The following is a 27,637-nucleotide window of genomic DNA, read 5'->3' as shown; positions in this document are numbered from 1 at the left end:
TTCCATTCTAATTCCTTCCCTTCCTTTCTTTTCCTTCCCTTTCCCTTCTCCCAGCAGCGCAGTGCAGCAGATCAGGATTTCAGCACAAAACCACCTCGTTCTTCTCCATTGCTTCAAGCCATGGAGCCCATTGAGCAAACCAGAGATGATTCACCCACAACCTCAAATAAAATCGGGCTTGTTGAAATTCCAGCTGCCTCTAACAGCTTCCCAGAGCCCGTCCTCTGCCGGCCTCGCTGCGTCGGGGGGAAGCAAAGATCTTTTTTGGCTTTTATTTTTTCGGGGGGAAGGAGAAAATGTTCAGAGCTTAAAATCCAATTTGTGTTTTACTGAGCTTCACTAAAGCTGGGGGGGATGGGGCAAACAGGAGATGGCAAAGGCAATGGAGACACGGGCAAACCGCTGGCAAGGAAAACATCTGGCAGCGGCTCCAGGTGGGCAGGGCAGGGAAACGGGAACCGTGCGTGGAACGGACCCGCGCGCGAAGCGAAACACAAACCACGAGAAAACCAAATTATTCTCTGTTAACACCCCCCGTTGGCGATGTCACCACTGATAAGGGGAAATAACTCGCTGTTCTGGGCTGTCACGGGTGCCCCCGGCGTGGGGACCCTCCCGGCACCGCCCCGTCCCCGCCCCCGGGCGGGTCCCGCCGAGTCCCGGTGCGGGAGCCCAGAGCCGCCGCGGAGCCGCCGCACGCAGGTGAGGGGATGCGGCTCCCGCGGGGACCCCGGGGGGGGACAGGGGGATTGGGCACAGGTATCCTTGGAAAGGAAGGGTTAGGGGTGCTCTCGTCCCCTCGGAGTGCGAGGTGGGACACGCGTGAGCTCCTACGGGCTCTGCGGTTCGGGGCGCACAGAAAGCCCTCGCTGGATTTAGGGATAATGGTGGGATGGTGACTGTGGAGGAGCTCGAAGGGTGCTCGCAACTCGCGAGGTGCTGGGCAGCCGTGCCCGTGCCCCAAAATCCTTGCGGGGTGGGGGGTGGGAGGCTGGGACACCCAGGGGGACACCCGGGAGAGCAGCTGCAGGAATAGCACCGAAGGGAGAGCACTGGTGTTTCTTTCCCAAACAGAAGTTTTTTTCCACTTGCTGTGAATATAGGGGATGTTTGGGGTGCTTCATGAACGTCAGCTCTGGGACGTTCCCTGCAGCTGATCCTCTGTCCCGGCAGATCATCGTATTAGTACATAAAAATTACACTTAATTAGGGAGTGCTGCTTCAATTGCCTCTCACTCAAGTGAGTTTGAGCTCAGCTGCCCAAATGCTGTTGGAAATCAGAGCCCAAGTACTCGATGAGGAGCAGCTGAGGGAGATGGGAAAGGGGCTCAGCCTGGAGAAAAGGAGGCTCAGGGGGGACCTTGTGGCTCTGCACAACTCCCTGACAGGAGGATGGATCTGGGAGGGATTCAGGCTCTGCTCCCTGGGAACAAGGGACAGGATGAGAAGAAATGGCCTCGTGTTGCACTAGAGGAGGTTTAATTGGATATTAGGGAAAATTTCTTCGTGGAAAAGGTTGTCCAGCCCTGGAACAGCTGCTCAGGACAATGTTGTAGTCCCCATCTCTGGAGGGATTTAAAAGCTGTGTGGATGTGGCACTTGGAGACATAGTGCTGGAGGAATGGTTGAACTCAATGGTCTTAAAGGGCTTTTCCAGCCCCAGTGATGCTGTGATTCTCTGCAATCCATCATTGGGGCACTGCTGAAGAAGGTGGGAGAAAACCCCTTCCTACGGCAGCAGGCAAATAACCCAGAGGGGCATTTCCAGAGAGCTCCAACACTGCAGTGACAGGAAAGGTGACACCGAGCTCCAAGCCGGACTGCACCCTTTGGTGGCAGAGGATCAGTGGTTTTTCGAGACTTTGGTTACGAAGAGCAAGCTGTCCAGACCTGTCTCCAGACCCAGCTGGGAGACACGAGACCCCGGCCACCCTGTCCCACCAGGACCGAGGGGAGCAAAACTGCTGCTCCCTGAGGTATTCCAGGGGAACAGGGGGATCATGCAGGACCTCCCACGGGAGCAGCACAAGCCACTGGCAACCATGGAGCAAACCTGACCTGGCTGGATCCAGGCCAGGGGAGTCAGCAGGAGCTGTGTGTGAACCCCTGGCTTCACCTGCCAAACTAATGGCAAACCCAAGGGCTTTAAAAAGAACCCAGAAGGCAAATAAAACTTTGGAAGATATGGGCTGTTCAAACACTCTGGGCTGCTGGATGCTGCCTTAAAAACCCCGTGGGCTCAGGAGAATGTGTTTTACAGGGAGAGGAGTTATTTGCTGGGTGTGAAATTCGGGGGTTTGTTGCTCCTGCGGCAGGGCGGCCGCGCCGCCTGCGAGCTTTGTGCACCCGAATGTTTCTTTCAAACAGAATTTGCCTTCTCTGCTTTAAATTTGGAATTTTCCTTTTCTCTCCCTTTTTCTGGCTGTCCCTTTTTCCTTCTCTTATGAATGCTCCCTTTGATGGGAGGAACCCAGCTCAGGCTATTCCTGTGCACAGGCAGGTGTGTGTTCGGCCAGGCCGTGTCGTGGACTCCTAAAACTTGCAATGCAGCTTTTATCCGCTGGCCCGGAGCCGCCGTGTCCCTCCCACGGTGCCCTCCGGCCGGAATGGGACAACTGTGGATACACGGGAGGGGGAAGGGGACCTGTATCCATGGCTGCCGCCCTCCTCTCCCCATTCCAGGCCAGTCACGGGGTGGCTGCGTGTCCCCGATGCGCTGTGCTGGATTTGTAGCTCGCACGCAGCTCCTGGTTGATGCTGTGCCTCCTGCATCCCCCGGGAATTCTGTTTGGGTTTTTTAATGGAAATCCTTTCCCGGATGGTGCCTCAGGGCTGGGGAAATGAATAACACTGAGAGTGTTGTAAGCTCAGTGGTGGATTTCATCCCGAGGGTGTCTGGGCTGGGCTCACCCCGGAGCGTTCAGGCTGCTCATGGCAGTGGCTCCCGTTTATCCCACAGGTGTTGGACCAGGATTTGTTCTGTGGCACCGGAGCTGTCGGCTCTGCTGGGCAGGTATGTGATGAGAATTCAGCAATTGCCATCAATTGCCACTGTAAACCGTAACTCCCCTCAAAAATCTCTGTTTTTTGGAGGGTGCAGGTTAAAAATGACTGAAGCTTCCTTTGTCTTTTTGTTTCAGGAAAAATGTCAGACGGTTTCTCCGTAAGTATGGATTTCTTTCAAAAACCATGGGGGCTGTGGCCTTGAAGCAGAGACCTTTGGCTGGGATGGGAGGGAATGTGTCCTTGCTAACCTGTGTAAATCCCCAAATCCTCTCCAGCTACATCAGCACTTAACTCGTTTTCTGGAAAAAACTGGGGGGCAGCTGAGAGTTGAACTCTCGCCCTCAGCACACGCTTCAGGCTACCAAAGATGGATGTTGGAGAACTCAACACGATCCCAGGAGGAATCTCCCCCTCCTGACCCTTGTCTTCTCCTCTGTCCCCAGTTATCCGACGCCTTGGCCAACAGCAACAACCCGGCCCCCTGTGCCCCTCCAGCCCAGGGCTGGCCCTCCTGGGGGAACCAACCAGCAGCTCCTGGGACATTCCCAGGGTATCCTGGAGCACCAGGGGCCTATCCTGGAGCACCAGGGGCCTGTCCTGGAGCACCAGGAGCATACCCAGGAGCACCTGGAGCTTATCCTGGAGGACCAACAGGACCAGGAGCATATCCAGGAGCACCTGGAGCTTATCCTGGAGGACCAACAGGACCGGGAGCATACCCAGGAGCACCTGGAGCTTATCCTGGAGGACCAACAGGACCAGGAGCATATCCAGGAGCACCTGGAGCATTCCCTGGAGCACCAGCAGCAACGGGGCCGTTTCCCACCCCAGGACAACCATCCAGTGGCTCTGGATTGGGGCCTTCTGCTCCTCAGGGAGGACCGACTCCTCCAATGGTAATGGCTCCATCATTTTGAGGGTTTCTGTGTCTTCAGTAGCTGGTTTTGCTTGGCCACAGGAGGGACCTGGGGCTGGTTATCCCCAGGGGTGGTGTTTGACTTCTGACTTGATTTTTTGCTGACACCAAATCCCTGTTGTCTCCCAGAAAGTCCCCTTTGAGCTGCCCCTGCAGGCAGGACTCGTCCCTCGGCTGCTCATCACCATCACTGGGACCGTGAACCCCAACCCAAACAGGTACTGGAGTGTCCAGCTCCGAGGGTGGGGGGTTTCCATGGGGCACTGGGGGTGGAGCAGGGAGGGCTGGAATTTGCTTTCCATTCCTGCATAACACCTGCCTGGTGTACCATCAAATATTACCCTAAATAAATGTGCAAATGCACTGTTGTTGCCCAGCGGGGTCTGTGGGGTTTTCTTCCTGCTGTTTTTGGGGAGCCCTGTGACAGAGTCCAGGGCTTTTGTGGCAAAAGCAGCAATTCCATTATTGTTTTTGCAGGTTTTCACTGGATTTCAAGAGAGGGGATGACGTTGCCTTCCACTTCAACCCCCGCTTCAACGAAGACCACAAGAAAGTCATCGTCTGCAATTCCAAGTTCCAGAATAACTGGGGGAAGGAGGAGAGGACAGCTCCCAGATTTCCATTTGAAGCTGGAAAACCCTTCAAGGTACCAGAAAAACCCATTCCAGCTCAGTCTCAGTGCACCAAAAGCACTGAGAGGGCTTGGGCAACAAGACCTGTGTAAGGACATTGATGCTTTAGCACGGGAATCAGCTCCCAGGGGTGCTTCTGGGGCAGCCACCCCATGTGCTTCCCTGGCTGTCCCCACAGCACCTCCCCAGCTCTTGTGACCCCCTCCTGCAGCTCCAGCTGCCCAGGGCATAACTTCTCCCCCCTTCTGCTATCCCCATGGATTATGAAACCCTCCTTATTTACACTGTTGTTCTGCAGCAGTGGTTGGACAGGTTTCTGTAGCGTGTTTTCCCTGCTGGCAGCTCTTCAGGTTTTTTTCCTGTAAAGGAGGTTCACACAAAGCAGAATTGCACAGAGTGACTGGCATAGGGATGAGGAGGCAGAAACTGGGCTAAAACATGGAGCAGGGAGAGCACAGGAGAGTTTTGGGAAGGCAAAGGTCACTGCTGTTGCAGCTGAGTTGCTGCTCCAGCTCCTCCACATGCCCCAGGGCTGGACTCAGCTGGCAGCAGCCTCCAGCCAGTGCCAGCCTGCTCCAGTCTGTGGCTTTAAACTTCTTCTAGAACAAATCCAATGCGTTTTGGGGCTGATTTGGGGTTTTCTTTTCAGCTCCAGATCCTTTGTGAGACGGATCACTTCAAGGTGGCCGTGAACGATGCTCACTTGCTGCAGTACAACTTCCGTGAGAAGAGGCTGAACGAGGTCACCAAGCTCTGCATCGGGGGGGACATCGCCCTCACCAGCGTCGTGCCCACCATGATATAACTGGGGGGGAACTCTGGGCAAACTGCTCCTTCTATGGTCTAACAAAAGTGCCTTCTCACAAGACCATTGTGGGGTAATAAAACATTTTACCTGTAAAATTTGTTTTTTATAAAATCTCAGAAGACACGACACCCTCCGGGCAAGCTGAGTTCTGATGTGGCAGGAGCTGAATTCTTGCTGTAGAGACAGAAACAAGGAGTTTGATTTCTGTGGAGAGGAGTACTTGGGAATGGAGCCTGTGGCATTCTGTCCCTGGTCCTGTCACCAAGGGCAGGAATCCTCTAGGAAACACAGGGAAAAGCTGACAGCCTCCAAGCCTGAAGTATTTCAGGACAGGGTTCAGAGCTGGAGGAAGAAAAATCTCTCTGCAAGCCTGAGGCTGGAGAAGCCATCCCTGTCCTTCATTTTAGCCCAGCTGGGGGCCCAAACCAGCATGTCCTCCAAGCACATTTCCCTGCCCAGGGAGATCCCACCCCTACGAGCATTATGTACTCCATGGAACGGGTCACGAGCCTTGTGCTGCTCCCCACTCATCACCTCTGTGTGAGTCAAGACCAGTTTCAAGGGTGGGGAAGTTTATTGGCAAATTCACCTCGTGAGTCAGGCTGGTAAAAAAAGAAAACAGAAGTATGTTCCCTTTGCTGTGAGTCACTGCAGTCTTGTCTGGAAAACAAGAACAGTGCAACAGCCACCACTGAAGTTTCCAAAGATTTCTCTGACGTGTCTCATGCTGTTTTATAACAGTGATTCCTTTTATACTTGAGAGTGCCAAGTTACAAGCAGAGTCCTTAAAATTTCCAGCAGATGCAGCAGTTTAGAGCAGCACACTGCTACCAGCAGCACAGAGAAGCTGTGGCTGCCCCATCCCTGGAAGTGTTCCAGGCCAGGTTGGACAGGGCTTGGAGCAACCTGATCTGTGGAAGGTGTCCTTGGGTGGAACTGGATGGGCTTTGAGTTCCCTCCCAAACCAAATCTTTCCTCAGAAGGAAAGTCATTAAAAGGTACCCAGAAGTATCCCTAGAACTGAAGTTTAGTAATGAACAGGACACTGGATTGAAGAAAGTGGATTCCAGCACACATCAGCTTCCTCTCTTTATTCAGTGTAATCAGTACACAGCTTCCAGGTTAAAACTTAAGCCAGACGACCCCTCCTGGCAGTGGCAGCGACACTTTCTGCTGAGGGACTGAATTCTCTGCTTGGTTTAGGATCGAGGCTGGTGGAAGGATGTGTGTGTTACACTAAGGTCACCAGTACAGGAAGAAGCCCAGTGGAGTATTTGTTAAAAATACAACAACTGCAGGTACTGTAATAGTCCTCAAATCCAGAGTCTATAGAACTGGCATGTTCCTTATGCACAAATATGTTACAGTCTGGATGGGGAATGCACAAGGAACAAGATGAGAGAAGAGACTGAGCCTAAAGATGTCAAAAAAAAGGAGAAAGGTCCTTTAGATACTCAGTAGAAAACTGCATCCTTAAAGGAAATAATATCAATGCCTATTTTAATACATAGCCAAGAAATTATCTGACTTAGAAATCCTTGTTCTGAGTTAGTTTCTAATATTACAAACCCAGTGGTTGTTAACCCCAGGAAAGAATTGCATGCATCCAACACTGCCATAGCTGGTGCTGAGGCAGGTGTTAACACACCAGACACTGGAGCCTGAGGGAGCAGAGGTACCCCCAGAGCAGTGACAAAGTATTCCAGGAGGGAACAGGCACCCCAGGAGGTGCCCTCCCAGCAGAAAAGGGGCACAGGCACAGCTGGTGGGGTAGGCACCTTGGAATAACAATAAGTCATGAGGTCAGTCAGGTCAGGGCAGAAAGTTTAAAGTTTTACAACCTGAAGGAGACAGGAAATATATGAAATGATACCAACATAAAAATGCTTCAGGTTGCAGTCAGAATTTACAGCCAGAGGATACAGCAGGGATCACCAGAACACAGCCCACTACTGTTGTACAGCAGTGTCACAACCACACCATAAAATGATACAAAACCCATTATCAGATCCACTACCACAGGTACTCTTCCTCTCTCAGCACAGTTCCAGTGTAGCAGACTGTGTTCCAGGTACCCTCTGTGGGCTTCTTGGTCACAGTATTTACATATTTTGCATCTTAAGTCACTTTTCATTGATCCCCAGAGGGAGCAACAGGAGAAAACACGATGAGGTCACTGAATACTTCAGCTGCTGCAAACTTCTGGGCTCTGGTCTTGACTGGAGTGAAGGGAAGCTCAGCATCCTGCATTGGCTGTGGGAGGAGCCAGAGTGTGGAGTCAGTGTCTGAGGAACACTTAAACCATGGAGCACTGGAAGGACTCTGATTTCCCCAAGAGTAATTTTGCAAGCTTATTTGCAAGCATAAAATAAAAAGTGATTACATGTGGTCCATGTTGAAGACAGACATTCCATACTCAACTCAATAATCCATATCCTAAAAGAAATCCTACACCCAAATTCTATTAATTCTATTAAGTGTGAAAGCTTTTGCACACCTGCTTTTCCCTGCTGAATGTTACTTCCAGCCCCAAATGCTGAAGTGATTAAAAAAACATTGGGGTAGGCTTAAAAAATTCCAGGAAGAAAAGAAAAGGCTATTTTAGTGAACATCTACAAGGAAATGTGTAAGAAACATAATTTAAAGGCTCAATCTGACAAGAATCCGACGTGGTCCTGTTACAAATGTCTTGATTCATCCTACACTCATCATGAGCAATAAGGAATACCAGTGTGAGCCCAAGCAGGGAGACAGCTGGAATGTGGTTTGTATTTAAAGATGTTATCAAGCCAATTCATGTAAGTTTAATTTTCTTTGTGCAGTAACTGAGACTGCAGCAAAGGTTAACAGTCCTGCAACACACAGCCTGTCTTAGTCAAATAAACTTGAAGGTCAACTTACCACATCAAGAGAATTTCTGTCAATGGGTGTCAAACCACTGCGTGAAACATCTGAAAAATAAGTATATAATTTTTTTTAAAAAAAAGTTACTCTGAAAAAGTTTTCAAAGCTGAAATATCAGTATTGTTTTCTGTATTTATTAAAAGAAGAAATCCAAACTCTAAACTGTATTTATTTCTTTTTATCAGCTTTCTGCTTCACATAATCACACAGAAACTATACAGAGAAATGCTGGGGCACTGTTTGCTCATGTGCAATGTGTGTTTGTCCCACCAGCTAAGGGAGGCTTTGCTAACAGCACACACAAATCAAGCTGACACCGATTTCAAAGAGTAATATTCAGATTATTATAAATGGTTAGAACAACCAGAAGGCCCCAGCAATGCCACTCAAACCACACCATGCAGCTCTAGGACAAGCACCTGTTTGATGTATTTGTGGCTCTCCAGACTGAGCAAGGTTTGTGTCTGTGCTGGGATCCTTCTCCGGGCTGCACATGACGATGTCTTGTCCTTGTTCTGCAGCAGACAGTTCCATCTCTTCCATGCCATCCACTGCCTTTGATTCACTGCTAGAATTTCCCAGCACCTGAAAAATAGGGATTTTCTCTGCTTCCAGCCATGTCTTTGTTATGTCAGACCAAGTCCACACATCTAACCTACAGTTTTTATGGACAATTCAGGAGAGATGGAGTTTTAACTCCAGGCACTGCATGAGGCACAGGCAGACCAAGGCTCAGGGTTTAATTAAGGCTGTGACCCATACCCCAAACACCCTTTAAAGCCTGAAAATCCCTTTGACAGTTCTTCCACAGGAAAGAAGCTTTTGAACTTCAAGTGTTATCTGGTGACTTTTCCTCCAGAAAAAAAACCTTTTAGCAGTACTGAAAGGTTTCCCCAGAGAGTGAAATCACCAACAAGAGATTTCTCATTTTGATAGAGAAAGAAGGAAGTAAAAGGCATAAGAAAAAATTAGTAACCAGGATTTTTCAAATATGTATTATATGTAGGGGGATGGGAGGGGAAATGACTGCTGCTGTCATGAACAGATCTAAGCAGTAACAAAATGAAGATACTCCACTTTCAATGAAAGGCACTAAATGATGATTAAGCCCACAGCACTGGCTCTCACTGGATAGCACAGTATCATCTAAATTAAGAGGCCACATTCCTGTTTTTTAAAGGCTACTCAAACACAGGCAATGTCACCAAGTCTTCAGACATTTCAGAACATGGATTTCTGGCACTAGGATTAGTTCTTGCTATACCTTTAAGGAGATTAAGAGCCCAATGCTCTGCTGTGGCAGCATGAGGACTGAGTGCTGTTGCTTTTAGTCACAGTCCATAAATGCACAAGCATTTAAAAAATCCACACCAGAAAAGAGGAGGTGGTGGATTTCTAGGAACATTGCTTGTCCAAGTGACAAGTGTCCCTCATGGAGCAGCCAGGACCTCCAAAATACAGCTCTAAAGAGCAAGACAAGGTCCCCAAACTGCAGCAGTCCCTACCTTTGTCCATCCTCAGAGGGAAAAAAGCACTGCCCTGAGGAATACACAAAATTTCTAGAGTGAGGATTTGATCAGAAGTTCAAGTGTCTGGGGTAATCAAGAGAATTTTTCCTTTGCTAGTAATAACAGAGTATTTAAAGCACATCCATGAACAATGCATGACTTACCTTATTTCCCTCTGCTGTGCCAGCAACCAGACAAATTTCTTCTGCAACCACAGAAATGCTGGAAAAGAAACCAAAACATTTCCATTCTTCTCAATCATCTTCATCAACCACCTTCAATCATCTTCTGACTTGCCCAACTAATCTTACAATTTGTTCTGCAATTTTGCTGGCTTGGTTGGCATTTGTGAGCTACATCAAACTTCCTGGGCATACAATAAACTTCTACCCCCAGCAGCAAAATTACATTTGGGCAAAGCTCTTAATATTTGCTTAAGGGAAGGAAAAGTCACAAGTGCTTTGCAAACTTTATTGCTGCCAAATTGAAAGGTAACATCTAACGGGTATGAACATCATGTCTTTCAGTTCCAACTCTAACATTATTTGTACAAGGTTAATTAAAAGCTGCTTTAACATGCCTACCTTTGTTCAGGACCATCAGGGAGTTTATCCAGTGGGGGAGTTTTTTCAGTGGGAAGTTGGTCCATTTTCAAACTTTGTGCTGGGTGGAAGCCTTTGAGGCCTGATGGGGTTTGTTTTGCAGTTGCATCCTCGGGGTCACGGAGAGGAGAAGGAACGTTCAGGTGCAAAGCTCTGATGGATGGTCTTGGAGTTGCCAGTTTTCCAGGGGTCCTTGGAAGCAAACCTGGAAAATGTGTTTCATGTTTCATTCCTACAGCAGTTTCCAGAAACTGAAATGAACTGATCATTATGATTCTAACCAGGGACACAGTTGTTTTCTGCTTGCTAAATCATCTCATACAAATATTATATGGAAATCTTATATACACTTGCAAGGAGAAATTGAAATTATTAACTTTCATCTTTCAAATTTAATAGAGTTTAAAACACATTCAGAACTGATGCTTATAACAGATTCTCTGCTGGAGTTGGCTTAAACCCAGTGTTGCTCAAAGCTTTTCAGGAGATCTCCCCTACTAACAAGAGACACATAAAAAAATTGTTAGTTTTGTGATGAGAAGAGAGATCTGCACCAAAAAAACCCAGAATTTAAAATCAAATTATGAACTAAAAATGGGAGAGAAGCAGAATTACTGGAAATACTGGCTGCTCATAGATGTCAATAAGATAAGATGCTGAAAATGAAGTTATATTTTGAGCACCTGTTAAAAACCTCAAACTATTTAACAGCTTTTACAGCAAACTGGATTATGTTACAATCTTGTTAACCATGAACACAGATTATGGGTAGACTTTATCTGCAGCTTTGAAGACAGCACTGCAAGAGGTTTAGTTAAAAAAAAAAAAGATCCCAATTCCTGTCCTACAATTAGAGGATGTGAGCTGGCATTGACTTTGATGAAGAGGCTCGTCAGCTGAATCTGGGAACGCTCAGATTAGAATTTCATTATTAAATTTATGCTGGAAAAACATGAACCAGCTATTTCACCTCTGTCTAAGCAGGGATTTCATGCTGCCATAACCACTCAAATCAGCACATTCATGTACACCAGTTTACTTTGGAGCCCTGATGTAATTAGTCACTGGTTGAAATAGCATGTCCAGTACTGGAGTAGTAGCCAGTATAAACAGCACAATTCCTCTCTCCAGTGAAATAGATTAAACTCTCTTCAGTAGTTCCAAGTCACAGAAATCATGATTAAGCTTCACCTACCTGAAAAGTTTTTCACAGGACTTTCAATCCTGAAAAACCCAGCTTCAAAAACCACTTTTTCTGCCTCTGGCAGCCTCTCCTGATGTGCACCCTCAGCAGCTCCCTCCTTCTTCATTTTATCCCTCATGGCTGCTTTCACAGAAGCCAGGCGGTTCCGGGCAGCAGTTCTGGCAGCTGCTTCCAGCTTGGTTTTGGGCACTCTACTTGGAACAGCCTTTTTCTGGAATGGTAAAAAAGCTGGGTCACACCTGGAAACTCTCTGGATAGGAGTAATTACACATGAACCTCTACACAGACACAGCAAGGAGCAAAAGGAGGCTCAGGGGGGACCTTCTGCCTCTCCACAACTCCCTGACAGGAGGGTGCAGCCAGGTGGGATTCAGGCTTTGCTCCCAGGGAACAAGAAATAGGACGAGAGGAACTGGACCTAATTTGCACCAAAGGAGGTTCAGATTGGATATTAGGAAAAACATCTTTGCTGAAAGGTTTGTCCAGCCTGCCCAGGGCAGTGGTGGAGCCCCCATCCCTGGAGGGATTTAAAAGCCATGTGGATTTGGCACTTGGGGACAGGGGTCAGTGGTGGCCTTGGCAGTGCTGGGGAAATGGTTGGACTTGATGACTTTTCCAACCTCAACAATGCTACAATTTTATGCATCAAGGCCTCTGCTCATCCCCAGCATCTCTTGGGCTGCCATCCAGCTGTTAAAATGAGTCTGTGGTGACAACATTGAGATTTTTTTTCAAACGGAGTCTGCAGTTCAGAAATGCAGAATACAACCTTTTTTCCTAATAAATTCAGTAAGATTTTGGAAGCACTGGGATGCAGGGACTCCTAGTGGCAGGGACAGAGTGTAACCACAGGACAGACTCCAGGCAATCAATGAAGTCTCTCTTGGCATTCAGTTTTCCAAGGGAAGTTTTCTTTTGTACCACCTGTAGGGTTCTGGCACTTGTGGGCAGCTCCTACAGGCCATATTCCCTCTGTTTTCCCATGCCTGAAGTTTCTTATCCACCTTCATATCAACTTTATGATTAGTTAAGCAGTCTCAAGGAACTGCACAGAGTTTAGGCAATGCAAATACACCTTGATACCTAGTCAGAAGCAATTTATATATTTCAAAACCAAAGAGTAGATAAAACAACTCATATTACAGCTTATTTTGCAATAAGCACTAACTTATTTTGGAGAGTGTCAGATCCATTTGTGCTTAGAGAAGCAGCAGTTTAAAGCCACCCATGCTGTTGGCTTAATGGGACACCATTATAATTGAGCACTCCCTGCTCAAAATTGGCAGTCACTGCCAAATTCCTGTGTGGTTTCCTTTTCAGTTTCAGTGCCAATACCAGTGGCCCAGATAAACTGCTTTACATCTGCATGGTAAGTTTATATCCTAAATTTAATAGATTTGTCTTACTAGCATAGAATCCAAAGACTCCAAAAAAGTCATTGTTAATTCTTAGCTCTAATCTTACCAGCCAAAAGAGGCAACTAGGACTAAACTCACCAAATAATACAAGTGCACGTGGGAGAGGCGAGGGAGAAGGGTGCACCCTGAGAGGAATTTCACTTAATATTTAATGTATCTAAAGAAGCCATACAAGATGTGCTTTAGGGGCTACTCATACCTTGACAACTGCTTTGCTTGGGACATCAAGTGGCTGCCACTCATTGTCTTGAAGCTTCTTCAGATTATCAAATTTTTTATTCACATCCTCAATCTGTTGGTCATGTATAAGGAAAGCAAAAGAATACATTGCAAAATAACCTTTATCCAAACAAGCACAGTATTCCATCCTGCAGGATACAATCTCTGAAATACCTCAGAAGAAGCAGATCAAACCCTCATGTATTTTGCAGAGAATTCAAAACCCATGCCTAGGACCATAACAAATCCATCTCTGCATTTAACTACTTACAAATTCCTTTGTTGAATGCTGATTTACAACCTTTGGCTAATTCAGAATATTATATTTCATTCTGAACCCAAAGAAAGCATCAACAGAGGAAAAGAGATGAAGGTTTTCTATCACCTAAGCTCACCCCTAAATAGTGTTATTTATATATGTAGTTTCTGCATTATTTTCATACTGAAGCATGGAACCTCTACTTTTCAGGTGAGCTTCAGGAATTTTCCAAAAACTGGGAGGTAGACATTTTGGCTGTATCCTCACTCCAAAACAGACTAATATTTGGCCAAACATAGTCATTCCAGAGACAGACAAGATACACAGGCCACAAGAAGACACAGCAGAAGAACTGGTCCATGAATTATAAGTCATAGTATAGCAACTGCAACTATTCACTGCCACAAAGTGTTAAAACAAGGACTTGCATTTTTAAAATCCAAAATAAAAACCAATCCGAATATAAAAAAACCCAATTAGTTTCAATCTACAGTTTGTAAAGAACAACATCAGTTTTACTCTACTACGTTAACATGCAAGTTCATACCTGAAAATTAATCATATCCCAAAATCCATCCAGGTCTGTACATGTTGTTTCTTTTTCACCTCGTTTAAATTCACAATTATCAACCAGTCCTTCAAACTGTTTGAACCTTTCTTCCATGAGCAGCCTTGTCTGACCAACTGTGGTGCGAATCAGGTCTTTAGCTGGTAGCAACAAGGAAAAAAACAATACAGGACACCTTGGATAAATAAGTGTTTGAGGTGTCTGGAATTTGTTGTCCCATCTATTGCAAACCTGCAATTCAATTCTGATGGAGCTTCCCTGTCCACTGACCTGTTCTAAACCTGCTTCTTTCAAAAAAAAATTACTCTCTCAAGTCTTAAAGATATGCATTGCTGGAGTCATCTTTGTTTTCCCAGATAAGGGTACTTATTCCACATTAAAAACTAATCTTATTTTTAAAAATTAGCTTGGTTAAAGTTCATACATTTGAATACACTTCAGACTGGCAACAGAACAACTATTTGGATGTGCACTTTGTTCACTTTATCAATCACCATCACGTCAAGTGCTACACAAATTTTAGTAATAGGAGACTTTTTGTCTTAGGGCAGATGCAACTCTAAACTTTCTCTAGCACAGCTTTGAAAATTTTTTTTTGCTATTTTGCAAAGAGCAGATACATGTCCTTCCCTCTGTCCCATTCAGTTCCTGTAACCCTCCTTCTAGTGCCTACTGCAGCTCACTCTTACCATCCTCTGGAATGTCCAGCTCAAGGTTTCCTTCCCACTGGAGGCACTGAGACAGCAGCCTCTCCCTCTCAGCCTGAAGAGTGGTTCTGAAAATACAGGGATAGAGAAAAAATAAGGATTTGGAGCATTTCCAGACTTGTGGCTGTCAATGGCTAGTATCCTTTTGCTTTCAGAGAAGCCACAATCTTTAAGCAGAAGCCATTAGACTGTTTTACTTTGCTGACTGGCTGAGGTGCAATTTCTACTCCTTTCAAGCTCATGATCCTTAGGACAGGGTGTCAGTCTCCAGAATTTTATATTCATTCCTTGCACTAAAGGTACAAAAAGGAAGACAGGAATGTGTGCCTGCTCAGGTCACAGCTGACAGGGGCACCAATCACCATTAAATTAAGCTGATCTTTAGAAGATGTCTCATTATTCATATTAAGAACCTTCAAATGGACATCAGGGAAGTGAAACAAATGAACCCAAACCTGAAATAGGGCACATCATGCTCTTGCTCTCTTTTATCATCTGACTTCACTGCAAGTGCTGTTGAGAGAGGAGTTGTTTTGCTTGATTTCTGAGTGGAAGTTCTCTCATCTGATTCACCTGCTGAAAAACATGAAAGGAATTTGGTCAGAATCTGGTGATAATTAAAAGCATTAGAATAAAATAAATGTTGACTTCCTACCTTCTCCTTTCAAACTTGTGGTCATTTGCTTTTCTTGAATGCCTTTAACAGCAGGTGAATTTTGACTTTTTAAAGTAGGCTTTTGAGCTTTAGTTTCACTGGATTTTTCAAATATTTTGCTGGAAACAAAGAAAAGTACATTTAGTTACGACACATTGAGAAAGTGACATCAAATATGGCCAAATACACAGAAATGCACAGCTTAGAAGGCAAACCTCCACACAACACTAGAGAACTCATAATAAATTAATAAATCTGTGCAGGTAGATACAGGGCAAAGTCCCTGACAGCTGCTTCTAAAGGACAGAATTATGGATTATATCCATATCTGCTGTTGTATTAAGTCCACATTTAAGCAGTGATAGAAGCCATGAGGATCAGGTGTAACAACACAACACTTTGTAACAAAGTGAATCTCTCTGTAGACAAATGTTTTTTGCATCCCCACAGAGAGGCTCACTTGCATTTTAGGCCCCATTAGAAGGAAGAATCTTACACTGAAGATTCTGAAAAATTCCAGACAGCACTGGGTGTCAAAAAAGCATTTGCCCTTGAAGGAGACATGGGTGTCACACTGTAGGTTGCTAATCCACTCAGAGGCTGAAACACAAAGTTTTGAGGTGCAAAGGAGCGTGTTCTGGGTCTCCTTGGAGAAGAATTGTTGTTTTCCACTGAGCGTTGTTCTTGCTGAAGTTCTACTGGCATTGAATGCTTGGAATCAGCTGCAGAACTTCTCACCCTGGGATCCACTCCAGCATTTGTCTCCACTTTATGTTTAGAAGGAATTACCTGTAACAGCATAGACAGACAAATCAAATTATCCAATCAATCATGTGTTTGCAATAAGCATGGGCTGAATTATAACATGAGTGTCTGAAAGCCATCAGGAAGGGAACAGCTTAAGGTAAGTCAGCTCCTACAACAGCACACCTGTACAGGAGTGATGAGTTACCAACAAGTCCAACCATTTTTGACACCTGCAAATCATTCTAGAGACAGAAGTAACACTTCACTACAAAGAATGCAACAATCCACTCCAGGGGCTAAAGCAGAACACCTCACCTACCAAAACAATAATTAAAATTGGCAAATGCTTGCTCCCACTGCTAGAAAAAAAAGCTTTAAGGTGATAAAATCCTCAAGAGCAGAATTACTGGCTACAAATCCAACTAGGCCTGTTGAATAATCACAGCTTATATACATACTGCAATCCTATCACTGAAAAACAAGCTGGAATAGGCTGATAGCTGAGGAATGCAACCCAAGTGCAGTTAGCACCACAGAATGTCACTAAAAGAGGAGAAAAAAACTAAACAATAATTCACATTCTTACGAGATGAGTGACCAGATAGTCACACAGAACACATTTCTGAGATACCTAAACAAGATTGTTAACTAAAGCCAGCTAAAACTTTGGGTGTTTTTCAAGAAAATATGCATCCTCAATGCACTGAAAGTCTTGTTATACTTTAGTCACCCCTGCTAGGAATGTAAACCTTGAACTTTGCTTTTAACCAACCTTTTCAAACAGGTTGCCTGTGGTTGCAGTAAGAGTTTACCAACTGGCAGTGACTCCCTCCGGTGAAGAGGTGCTTGTCCAAGGAAGATACAAGTGCTCTTACCTCCTGTTTGGGTGTGATTGCACAATCTCAAACACACTAGAGCACAGCTGCAGTTACAGGAACAAGGTGGAGATGGGAGGTGTGAGAGGGAAGGGTGGAACGTAAAGAAGGAAGAAATCATGGACAGCTCTTGCACAGAACTGTCTGCACATGAATGCAATAAAAAATCCTTGAAGTGATGATAGCAAGAACCACAATGACTGCCTTCAGTTGTAAATCATGCAGAGAATACCATTCTACCTTGCAGAGAATAGCATTTCCAGCTTTATTTTTTGGTGGTTCAAAACCTAAAATTGTGTTTATTTCTTAGCTTCTGCAGTCTCATATCATTACCTGAGCAGGAAAAGGATCCATTCAGAATGCACTTCAAAAAGGAATGAACTGCACAGAATTTACAGCTGCTTGATAAAGCCAGCAAAGCAGTCTTTTTTTTTTTTTTTTGGCTAGTTAAAACATCAGATATATGTCATGTAAGAGCTTCTTGTCTATTTTAAATCATTGTCCAGATGTTGATTAGTAATCAAATCATCCATCAGTCACATCCATATCCATGGTGGGAATCTTGGGGTTACCCTGTGAAAGGCCAGGAGTTGGACTTGGATGATCCTCGTGGGTCTCTTCCAACTCACAGTATTTTCTGGCTCTATACAGGCACTAAATTTGATCTTAATTTTAAAAATAGAGCAGTATAAATACTTGGAGCTCCTTCCCAAGTTCTAGCTTATTAGTGAAATTACTACTTCTTTGCTTGAACATTTCAGCTACAATGACACAGTTACTGGCTCTTAAATCAGTTTTACTGCTTTTCCATTTCAACTATTACATGACCTACCTTTGTGGTATCAGGTTTGACAGCTTTCTTCTGCTTTCCTACGCTTGCTGTTGTTCTCTGTGACTGGTTACCTACAAAAAGAGACACTCCCAGAGGTCAAAAAAGCATCTGAATAATGTAATCTTTCACCAAAACACTGCCATAAAAATCCAGTTGCTAAAAATGGGAGGGATTGTTTTATTTCTTGGATGGGAGGTGGCTAGAGGGAAGAAACAGCATTGCAAAAGTTCATTCGAAAGAAAACCTGGCCTAGGATTTAACAGCCTAGTAACAGATGTATCACCAAGAAAATAGATTCATTAAGTCATTAATCTTAAGACATTGTCATATAGTAAAAATAAAAGTCACCTTATTTCCTTAAAGTTTGAAGAGAGAGTGTCAAACCAATTTGAGTTTAGATTTTTAATTTCTATATGGCATAGGAATTCTGTTGGTATATTGAATTCTAGTAAAGAAGCAAACACGGACAAAGAGAAATTCCTAACCTGAAGAACAAAGGCTCTCATCTCTTCCAGAGACCTTCCTGTTCCTGCTCACACATTTAATAATCATATGGCCCTAAAGTCATACACCCACGAGGCAAATCTTTACCAGTTCTGGCTTTGTTCTTTGAGTTTGTCATTACCATGTGGACATTGATGCTCCACACTGATGGCTTTTGTGGGAAACTGTCCAGTGTTAGTTTGAACATCTTGATACAGATATTGCAATGCAGTTCCAGACAAGAGTCTTGAGTGATCCAGCATTTAGCCCTTTTCTTATAAGATAATTGGCATGAGTTAAATGCAGTCTAAGGTACAGCTGAGCTACACAACTCTGCCTTACTTACCAGCAGTAGCAGCTGTTGGTTTCAGGACCTGCCTGGCTGCAGAGGCAGCTGCTCTGGTGACTCTCACATTTGGGGCTGGTTGGGGTGCAGTCTGCAACACTGCAGGAGAGATTAATCCCAGAGATTCCAAGTTAAATAAGGAGCTGCACTCAGGTAATAACTGAAAGTTTACATTTTGTAGAAATCAGAAAAATGCACCAGCAGTTATCAGGGGCTTGCCAGAATGAACAGGGTTGGGTGGTTTTGGTCAGTTCAGGGCAATCAGCACAGCTTGGCCTTGGCATCCAGGCAATGCACTGAGGGATCCTGACTGAAGGTGGTTTTACTCTACAGGTCCATCAAGGCACCAGTGTGCTTGATGCCATGCACAAAGCTTAAGGAATGCTTCCCACTGTTCCCTGCAATCAGAGTCAGCACCATTCCTGCTTTACAGATGAAGTTTTCTAGAGTAATAACTTTGCCATGGTTATTTGCACAGCTGGAAGCTTAAGCAAACCATCGGTGTAACAAAGTGATGCCCTGGCCATTATATGAAAGATTTCCAAGGTCAGAATTTAATGCAATCTAACAAAGTACTCTTAAGACTAATTGCCTCTGAAATATTTCATAAAACATGACAAGTTCATGCACCGTATTACCCATCTTAATCATTTTCATCTTTGTAATTTAGCACTGCTTCTAATAGGCTCTTAAAATGACAGCGTTTTCCTGCACAGACAAATTTCACAGGAGCTCTTTTATTCCATACTCTGCCTGTCTGAAATCCCCACTTGGTTACTGTTAATGCTATTCCTGTCTTTAATGTCAAACTGCAATTCTGTAGAGGCTAGAATGAAAAGTTGGGAAAAAATTACTGGATAAATAACTACAACATTGGATTTATCAAACATTCACTTCCCAAATATTTTTACATTGGTGTTTCATAGAATCCCAAAATGGTTTGGGTTGGAAGGCACCTGAAGGATCACCTCATCCCAACCTCCCTGCCATGGGCAGGGAAGCTTAAGTACATATAATGTATATCCTTGATTCAGTACAAAACAAATAATCAAGTCTAGTGGATGACCATTTTTCAAAAATTAAATATTTAAATTGTTATATCAAACACTAATAATACATCTTTTCAGTATTCACCAAAGGCACTGCTGAAATTTATTTAAATAAGGGTCTGCTGCTTGCTGATTTAATTAATGATGTGAAAGTCATTTCACTCTGAATTACTGAATATCCTGTATTAACATCAATATTCCACGTAACTTGGCTGTATCTACTTAAGGATATCACTGGACTATGAGGAAGAGTTTCTGATCCAAGGTATTCTAGCCCCCTAGAGGTGGTGCAGGTTGTTTTTTAAACTGCTGTTTTCTTAAGAAAAATATGTAATTGTGGCACAGAAAGCGACAGACACAAGGCACTTGCTCCTCTGTAACAGCAGCAGTCACTACCTGTGATATTCTTCTTGAGGCAAACAGAAACCTCTGCACAGCTCCAGGAGCTGAGGCAGCTGGCAGCAGTGCAGCTTGCCTACTGACCTGTTTCTTTTCCCTCTCCCAGGGAGAATAATCAGTAACCAGGACTGTCAGGATCCTGCATTCCATTTCCCCCAGCCTATGGAGGCAACAAGTTCACGTAATCCCTGGAGCCACAGGCTTCATAATCTGCCAGCTGCTGCCCTTGGTAGGAATGGCCATCCTAAAATCTCCTCCTTGCTTCCTACACCCAGAAATGTACTGGGATCTTTCCCCCAAAAACCCCCAACTTTCAGGTTCAGATGTACTTCCATACCTTTCTCTTTTTCAGCCACTTTGACTGTACTCATCTGTTTATGTCCTGCCTGTGTAGGGCGCATGCTCTGCCCACGGGCACTGACCTGCAAGAAAAAAAGCAGGTTTTTTGTGAAGTAACAGATTTCCAGAAATTCAGCAGCCCAATTTCTTTCCTCATCTATCTATCCTAGATTACAGTAAGGGAAGAAAGTCAAATAATTGTCACAGGGGGCTTTAAAAAGTAGAGAGACACAAAGGATAACAAAAATAGATTGGTTTAGGGATATGTTAAAATGCATTATCAAACTAGAAATTGTCAGAAAAAGAACGAAGAAAAATATTTAAGCACCAGTTTAAGTATCTTGAGAAACTTGATTAAAAAACAGATCCAGAAAACCTGTGCTCTTTTCTGTTTGTACTGATCTAATCAAACTTGTAAAGATACTACCCTGAGTCTGAAATTGCATCCCTTTCTCTAAATTTATTCACTGAAGTCATATATGTACAAAAAACAAACCGTAGAGGACTTAGATGCAGTTGGTATCAGAGTTTTTCCTTCTTGGATCTTGGCTTTTGATCGAGTAACCCTTCCAGAGAAAGCAGGAGCTTCCTGGAAACATCCCCAAGGAAACAAGAGTTAATACACTCCTCTTCCCCCTCGTCACTGAGAGACTGAACAAGAAGCATAAATGTGAAAAACAACATGCCTGTGCAAAATGGGTCAAGTGTGTAAACTGGAAAGCTTTCAAAACCGAGTTGACTAAATATGAACAAGTTACTAGTTCTAAAATAACGCAGCTCTTTCATTTGTGGATGAATCATTCCAGTTTTTGAACTGAACATAGTCATAAATACAAAAATCCACATATCACTAGCAGTATCTCCAGCTTTGTTTAAGAAGAGAATGAGCCAAATTACTCCCTTACTGTTCCTTATCATAACAAACACTAATAAAGCCTTTGCAAAATAAACAGCTGATTTGGAATAACATACACATCTTGTATACAAACAGCAATTTAAACAAAGTACACAGATATAACTAATTTAGATATTAAATATTACCCTTGTTACTGTCTCTCTTGGCTTTGCTACCACTGCTTCCTCAGGGGCAAGTGTAAGAAATCCAGGTGCAGCTGGTCTGTACAGCCCAACCTTGAACACCCCTTTCTTGGCTTTCTCCCTCTGCTCCTGCAGTTTGCGAAGCTCCTTCTCCTCTTTGTAGCGCTGGAGCATCTCCCTGCGCTCGTTCATCCTCTTGGTGGCTGCATTTGGGGCTTGCTCTGAAGCAGACATGGAAGACAGACGTGTTAGAAAATCATGAAGATACTTTTGAGACGACAAGAAGTCCGAAAGTTTCACTAAACTTTTCCAAGCTAGAAGAGGAACGTAAGTCAAAGAGCAGAAGAACTGTCTGGAATCTCTAAAATTGTTTTAGCCCTTCCCACTAAAAGAGAATTCAATGGAAAATTTCAACTTACAAATAGACTTCCCCAAATATCCACCTGAGGATTACTGTAAATTCATTCCCATTTTACAGGGAATTATAAATACCATTTCTTGCAGGGTTGCTAGTATGAAAATTAACACTTCAGTTACTTATTTATATATTTGTACCAGTTTCTCTATTCAAACACTTGCAATATCTTTAGAAGCTGAGCTTTAGGTCAGCTTTAGATACCAAAGTCTGCCTCAGGCTGAGGATAAATGAGGCAGAAGTTTTACGAAAGAATAAAACCTTAAGAGATTGCAAACTTGAGTTATGTCTACCTTAAAAATTAATATCCACTTAAAGTTGAAATTTATTAAATATAATCAAGACACATTTATTACATTTCTTATTTTATATGATTACATACAGACTGCACTCCAATAATCTTTGGCTATCAAAATACTAAAGGTGAAAATATTTCTAAAAAAACCTATTAACATTTTTAAATATTAACTTAATTTCTTAAGCATCCAGGAGAGCCAGGAAGCAAAATTCAGCATATGTGCAGGCCCTGTTTTCTGAGAGGAAAAATAAGTTATCAAAAACTAGCCATTTTCAAAATAAAATCAAGCAATGCATTTATCCATTAATAATTTTATATATAATTATAATATGCAATTGCCCATTGCTGAGTACAACTTAAGCACATGACAGGCATCAGTTATATGTTAGATGGTATTTTTGATTGGAGTTTTTCACATCTTAAAGGACAAAGCCATCATAAAGGCACTTCCTATTGAATATTAGTAACAAAATACATTCTTCCTTTAGCTGCTGCAGCCAAATCAGAGCAAAGCCTTATTCACACCACCGGAGCAGTGAGGAGGGCACAGCTGTATTAAGATTTTATTTCCTTGATTTTAACACTTGGAAAGGCTGATAGGGTTTTAAATCTTAAACTTTTTTGTCAAATTAAAATGTTGACTGCTATAAGGTTTCTGTGATAATGCTACTAGACATACTTAAAATTTTTAACGTTAAAAAAAATTGTCTGTAGCAAGTATTTACTTACTCTGTTTCAGACTGCTGTTCTCTTGAGAGCACAATTCTCTGGTTTCCTTGAGCTCAGAAATTCCCCTCTCCTTGGAGAGCTGAACATTGACATCTGCCAGGCCAAACTGCCGGCCCTTTTCAAAGAGTTTGTGCCTGTTCTCCTTCTGAAGGATGGATTTCCTGCGGGCAACCTTGGTTCTGAGGGCTTCTGTACTCAAATCCTTTTTGTATCGACTGGCAAACTGGGAGGTAGCAGCCATCCTGATGACCTTAGACAACAATCATAGTGATTAGGAAAAAACTGTCAGAGTTTGTTTTCCATTTTTGTTAAAGTTTGCTTGTGAGCAAAGCCCTGAATTCTTTGTTTCTGTATGTGACCAGAGAAAACTCCAATGATAATTTTAGTAATGACTCTTTCAGCAATTTCTCATTATTTTTATTCATTCCAGGGACCAGTTTGGTTGTTGAGTGGTCAACAAGTCTGACACAGAATTAGGAGAGGACACTGCACTCATGTCTGGGATTGGCTGGGCTGCTTTCTCCACAGCTGTTTTCCACATTAAGGAGGTGAGCAAGTAAATGACAAGGCTGTAGGACAATACTTGGAAGCAACATTCCATTTAGATTAGACCTATCTGATAGCAAGGAATTTTGTCATGGCTAAGAGTACTCAGAACCAGGATGTTTCCAGGATGCAACTGCAATAAAATACTGGTTATTTCAAGCAGCATTCCTCCCCATCTTTTTTAACCTGAGGAAGCCTTAAGCCAATTGTCAGATGGTTTGCACTTGCTGTGCTAACAGCTCCTAAAGGGGCTACGAGAGAGGTGGAGAGGGACTGGGGACAAGGGATGGAGTGACAGAACAAGGGGGAATGGCTGGGATGGACAAGAGGGCAGGGATAGATGGGATACTGGGAAGGAATTCTTCCCTGTGAGGGTGGCGATACCCTGGCACAGGCTGCCCAGAGAAGCTGTGGCTGTCCCATCCCTGGAAGTGTCCAAGACCAGGTTGGATGGGGCTTGGAGCAACCTGGGATAGTGGAAGGTGTCCCTGCCCATGGCAGGCAATGGGAACAAGATGGGCTTTAAGGTCCCTTCCAATCCAAACCATTCTGGGATTCTATTATCCCCTGCATCCCCACTGAAACCTGTCTTGCCAAGGGTCTTCCACCTCAGCCAGGATCTTTCAGATATCTCATCTTCCACCACTTACAGAAAACAGCTTTACAGCAAGCAGGGTGACAGAGCTAAACACCCAATAGTTATTAATTAATTGGTAATTTAGTCATTTACTGAGGTTCTTCATTTCAGGACAGCAAGCTCTGATCAAACTAAAGGAACCATCAGTGAACTAGACTGGAAAGACTTGACAATGGGTGTGCAGGATTTCTTAAAGGCCATCCCCTTCCCATCTATGTGCTACCAAAAGCCAAAAACTCAACCAGCAGCCTAACTGGAAAACCCAAATGTTAGAAGGAAAACAGCAGCAAAATAGAAATAACACAGAAATAAACTGCATATGCTTATGGGAAAAGCAGTCAAGGAGAGATCCTGAGGTGTTGGAAGAAGGAACACAGAGCAAGCCTGTTCAGATGCCATCAGTGCTGGCAGTGGCAGTTCCCTGTTCCCCACTGCATGGAAGTGTTCATGCAGGGGGGAACTCACACAGCACCAACAGCACCTGCACAACCTCCTGGAACTGCTTAGAACAGATACTGGACAGAAACCTAAATGGGTGCATTTTGCTCCTTTTTTTCTGATACGTTCAGTGCTGCAGGAGAGCAAAGTGGTCAATGGAAGTTAGAAAGCAGAGGGGAATAAAAATCAAAACACAAATCAGGGACTGGATCTCTTCCATGCAATCCTGGAAGAGCTGGTCCATGCCAGCACCACCCGATTTGTGAATATCTTGGGCTTCACCCTGCATCTTGCATTCCAGCTTTCAGAAATTGATTAAAAATGCCAGTCAATGATGACTGTAAAAACCTCCACTGTGGTTCATGGGTCATATTTGCCCTGCTTTACATTTAAGTGATTAAGGGAGATTAATACATGAGCATCTCCAATAATCATATTTGAACTGATCCTGCTAGTAATTACAGAATTAGTCATTACAGATTTGTTAGTAATTACAGATCTTGTTAGTAATTACATGACATTACAGAAAGCCATAAAGAAAACAGTGGGAATACAGCTCTACTATCTATGTCCTAGAAGCACCTGGCTTTTGAGCCCAGTGGATGAAAAACATTCCTCAAAGCAGCAGTTTAGTCTTTACACTCATCCTTTTTCAGGACAAAGTTCCTAAATTTACCCCTAAACATGTTCTTTAAGTAAAGCAATCCTTTCAAAGTGCATGCACAGTTTTTAACCTTGATGGCAACACAACCTATATTCCCAGAATATACATTGTTATCTATCAGGCAAGCTCTCAGACAGCTGCACTTGCCTTAAACACTGATAAACATTTAACACTGTTCTACCTCCTACTTTTAATATTTTCCTAGGTATTTACTGAAGTACAAGTCCACTTAGGACTTCTCCCATTAAAAAGTCCCATGAAGAAGTGATCCGTATTTCAGTAAGAAATCCTGCAGAATTAATCTTACAGATGAAGATAGCAAATGTAATAAAAGCAGAGAAACAGACAGAGCTTCCCAGAAACGTATTCCCAATTCAGGAGGTTCCCAGTGATCTCTGTGGTCTCATTAAAAATGATGGCATGCTCAGTATCCTAAAAATGTGTTTAGGACAAAAAATACCTGTCTCCTCTTCTTCCCAGGTTACTGTTCCCGTGGAGTATCTTGCCCAAACAGGAGCCTAGAAGATTAATTGGTATTTAAATTGGCATAAACTCAACTAAAGACTATTAGCAAGAAAGGGACAGAGGGTTTATGCAAAAGATTAGTGACTGGCTAAGGTACAGTACCAAAAATTAAAGCTGAAGATGTATTTTAATAAATAACAGCGAAGGAAAAGAGACTCTTTTGACCAGCAACACCCTAAGAACCAAAGGGCAATATGAGCATGAAAACATTTAGGTGCTCTTTTAGCCTGAATAATAAGCAAACAGAGCAGGGGAAGCAAACATCGTTACATTTACAGCGGGAACCCGTTAAGTTTAGAGACTGAGTAAAACCTGGCCTCAACGGTTTCGAGACGGGTCCCGGGGGTCGGAACAGACTGTCGGGCACACCCCAGACCCCGCTGAGCCGGGTCCCCCCAGGACAGTCCCTTCATTCCCTTCCCCGACAGCGCCTCAGGGTTGAGGCGCCCCAACCCAAAGAAGCATGCTGCCAGCCCACCGCCAGGAGAGACCCGCACGCCGGATCTCCTTATGGAGCCCACTGCCGAGGCGTCAAGGTCCTTCCGACCCCTGAAAGCCCGTCCCGGACCCCCAAAATCCCCGCCGGGCCCGCCATTACCCGTCCCAGCCGCCCGCACCCCTCAGCCCCCGCCGCGCGCCGCCCCGCCTCGCTTTCAAATCTCAGCCGCCAACGCTCATTGGCCAGCGCCGGCCCGCCCGCTCCCATTGGCCTCACGCGCGGCCAGTGATGGGCAGCGCCGAACCCCCACAGCTAGCTGCCTATTGGTCGCCCAACGGCCATGATTAATGCCCATTGGCTGCTCGGAGCGTTTCCCCGCCCCCGCTTGCCGTTCATTGGCTGGCGGAGTGAGGAGGGTGAAGGCGCTGAGCGTGCGGGGGCGTGGCCTGTCCTTGCCGTCCCGCGCGGCGCGGGGGGGCGCTAAGATGGCGGCGGGGGTCGGCTGTGTGGGGGCTGCCTGTACCTGGAGTCACCTGTACACGAGGGTCACCTGGCTCCGGGGTCAGCCGGACCTGGCGGCCACCCGCCAGCGGTCTGGGCTTGCAGAGCCCTCACTCCCACCGAGAATGGGAGAGTAATGAACCCTCCCACCACCCACAGAATCCCAGAACGGACAAGGCTGGAAGGGACCCCAGTGGCTCGTCTGGTCTAATCGTCTCAAGCACATGGCACAGGATTGTGTCCACGCGGCTCTGGAATATCCCAAATGAGGCAGAGTCCACAGCCTCTCTGCTCAGTCTGTTCCAGTGCTCGGTCACTGCACAGGGCAGTTCTTCCTCACGTTCAGGTGGAACTTCTGGGCAGCAGTTCCTGCTCGTTCCTCTGGTGCCATTGCTGGGCCTCGCGCAGCAGAGCCTGGTCCATCTCTGAGCCTTCCCTGCAGACAGAGACAGGGATGAGGTCCCCTCTCGAAGCTGGACAGCCCCTGCTCCTTCAGCCTTTCCTCCGAAGGGACATGCTCAAGTCCCGCTGTCGTCCTCCCCCGCACCCACTCCAGGAGCTCCATGTCTCTCCTGAACCGAGAAGCCCACGAGGTCTGTGTCCACACCTCAGTGACCGCATTGTGCCACCTCCTGAGGAGCCGAAGCTGGGTCTCCACAGGTCTGAAAGGGCCACAAACACATTATTAAAGTGTTTTTATTAAAGACCCTTTATTTCCTCCCATACACGCATCGCACCAACCCCGCGGGTTGCTGGGGTGGGTTGCGTTTAACACCGTTCTCAGCTACTGGATAGTTCTGTGTTTGTAAGTGCTAACCTGGGAAATTCAAATGCTAACGGAGGAACCATCCGCTTGGTGGCACTGCAAAAATGGGGACGGCGTTTGGAGGAAAAAAACCCCAAAACTGTCGGGAAACGGGAAACTGCTGAG

At 44.8% G+C, this 27,637-nt stretch overlaps 2 protein-coding genes and 2 long non-coding RNA genes across 9 annotated transcripts; 3 read left to right on the top strand and 1 right to left on the bottom strand.

The window, feature by feature from the left end:
- Positions 1-644: 644 nt before the first annotated feature.
- LGALS3 (galectin 3) lies at positions 645-5,457 on the top strand. Its single transcript, XM_069018602.1, has 7 exons — positions 645-702; positions 2,960-3,013; positions 3,141-3,163; positions 3,450-3,902; positions 4,052-4,140; positions 4,400-4,568; positions 5,204-5,457. The coding sequence occupies exons 3-7, from the start codon at positions 3,146-3,148 to the stop codon at positions 5,357-5,359; spliced, it is 885 nt and encodes a 294-aa protein (XP_068874703.1). The 5' UTR covers positions 645-702; positions 2,960-3,013; positions 3,141-3,145; the 3' UTR covers positions 5,360-5,457.
- Positions 5,458-6,312: 855 nt separating this feature from the next.
- Positions 6,313-26,406, bottom strand: DLGAP5 (DLG associated protein 5). 6 transcript variants are annotated; one of them, XM_069018600.1, is made up of 20 exons: positions 26,365-26,406; positions 25,702-25,759; positions 22,957-23,206; positions 21,527-21,735; positions 20,973-21,065; positions 20,475-20,559; positions 18,690-18,788; positions 17,861-17,931; positions 15,903-16,195; positions 15,407-15,525; positions 15,207-15,324; positions 14,734-14,819; positions 14,024-14,184; positions 13,198-13,290; positions 11,572-11,791; positions 10,359-10,581; positions 9,939-9,996; positions 8,686-8,851; positions 8,264-8,313; positions 6,313-7,615 (listed from the first exon to the last, which is right to left on the bottom strand). In XM_069018600.1, exons 3-20 carry the CDS (start codon positions 23,195-23,197, stop codon positions 7,493-7,495), a joined length of 2,508 nt encoding a protein of 835 aa, XP_068874701.1. In that variant the 5' UTR covers positions 23,198-23,206; positions 25,702-25,759; positions 26,365-26,406; the 3' UTR covers positions 6,313-7,492. The 6 variants fall into 6 exon arrangements, with proteins under 6 accessions (XP_068874701.1, XP_068874699.1, XP_068874700.1 ...); XM_069018598.1 differs by having other exon boundaries at positions 6,314-7,615; positions 21,518-21,735; XM_069018599.1 differs by having other exon boundaries at positions 6,314-7,615; positions 15,207-15,327.
- Positions 18,781-20,336, top strand: LOC138111984 (uncharacterized). The gene is made up of 3 exons (XR_011151518.1): positions 18,781-18,842; positions 19,023-19,235; positions 20,244-20,336. It is a non-coding gene; the product is annotated as an uncharacterized lncRNA (long non-coding RNA).
- Positions 21,748-24,839, top strand: LOC138111983 (uncharacterized). Its single transcript, XR_011151517.1, has 3 exons — positions 21,748-21,841; positions 23,387-23,504; positions 24,251-24,839. It is a non-coding gene; the product is annotated as an uncharacterized lncRNA (long non-coding RNA).
- Positions 26,407-27,637: the final 1,231 nt, after the last annotated feature.

The sequence above is a fragment of the Aphelocoma coerulescens genome, chromosome 5, assembly GCF_041296385.1.
Source record: "Aphelocoma coerulescens isolate FSJ_1873_10779 chromosome 5, UR_Acoe_1.0, whole genome shotgun sequence".
In the NCBI taxonomy this organism is placed as follows: Eukaryota; Metazoa; Chordata; class Aves; order Passeriformes; family Corvidae; genus Aphelocoma; species Aphelocoma coerulescens.
Note: the sequence above shows the minus strand (reverse complement) of the source record. Positions and strands in the feature narration are given on the sequence as shown.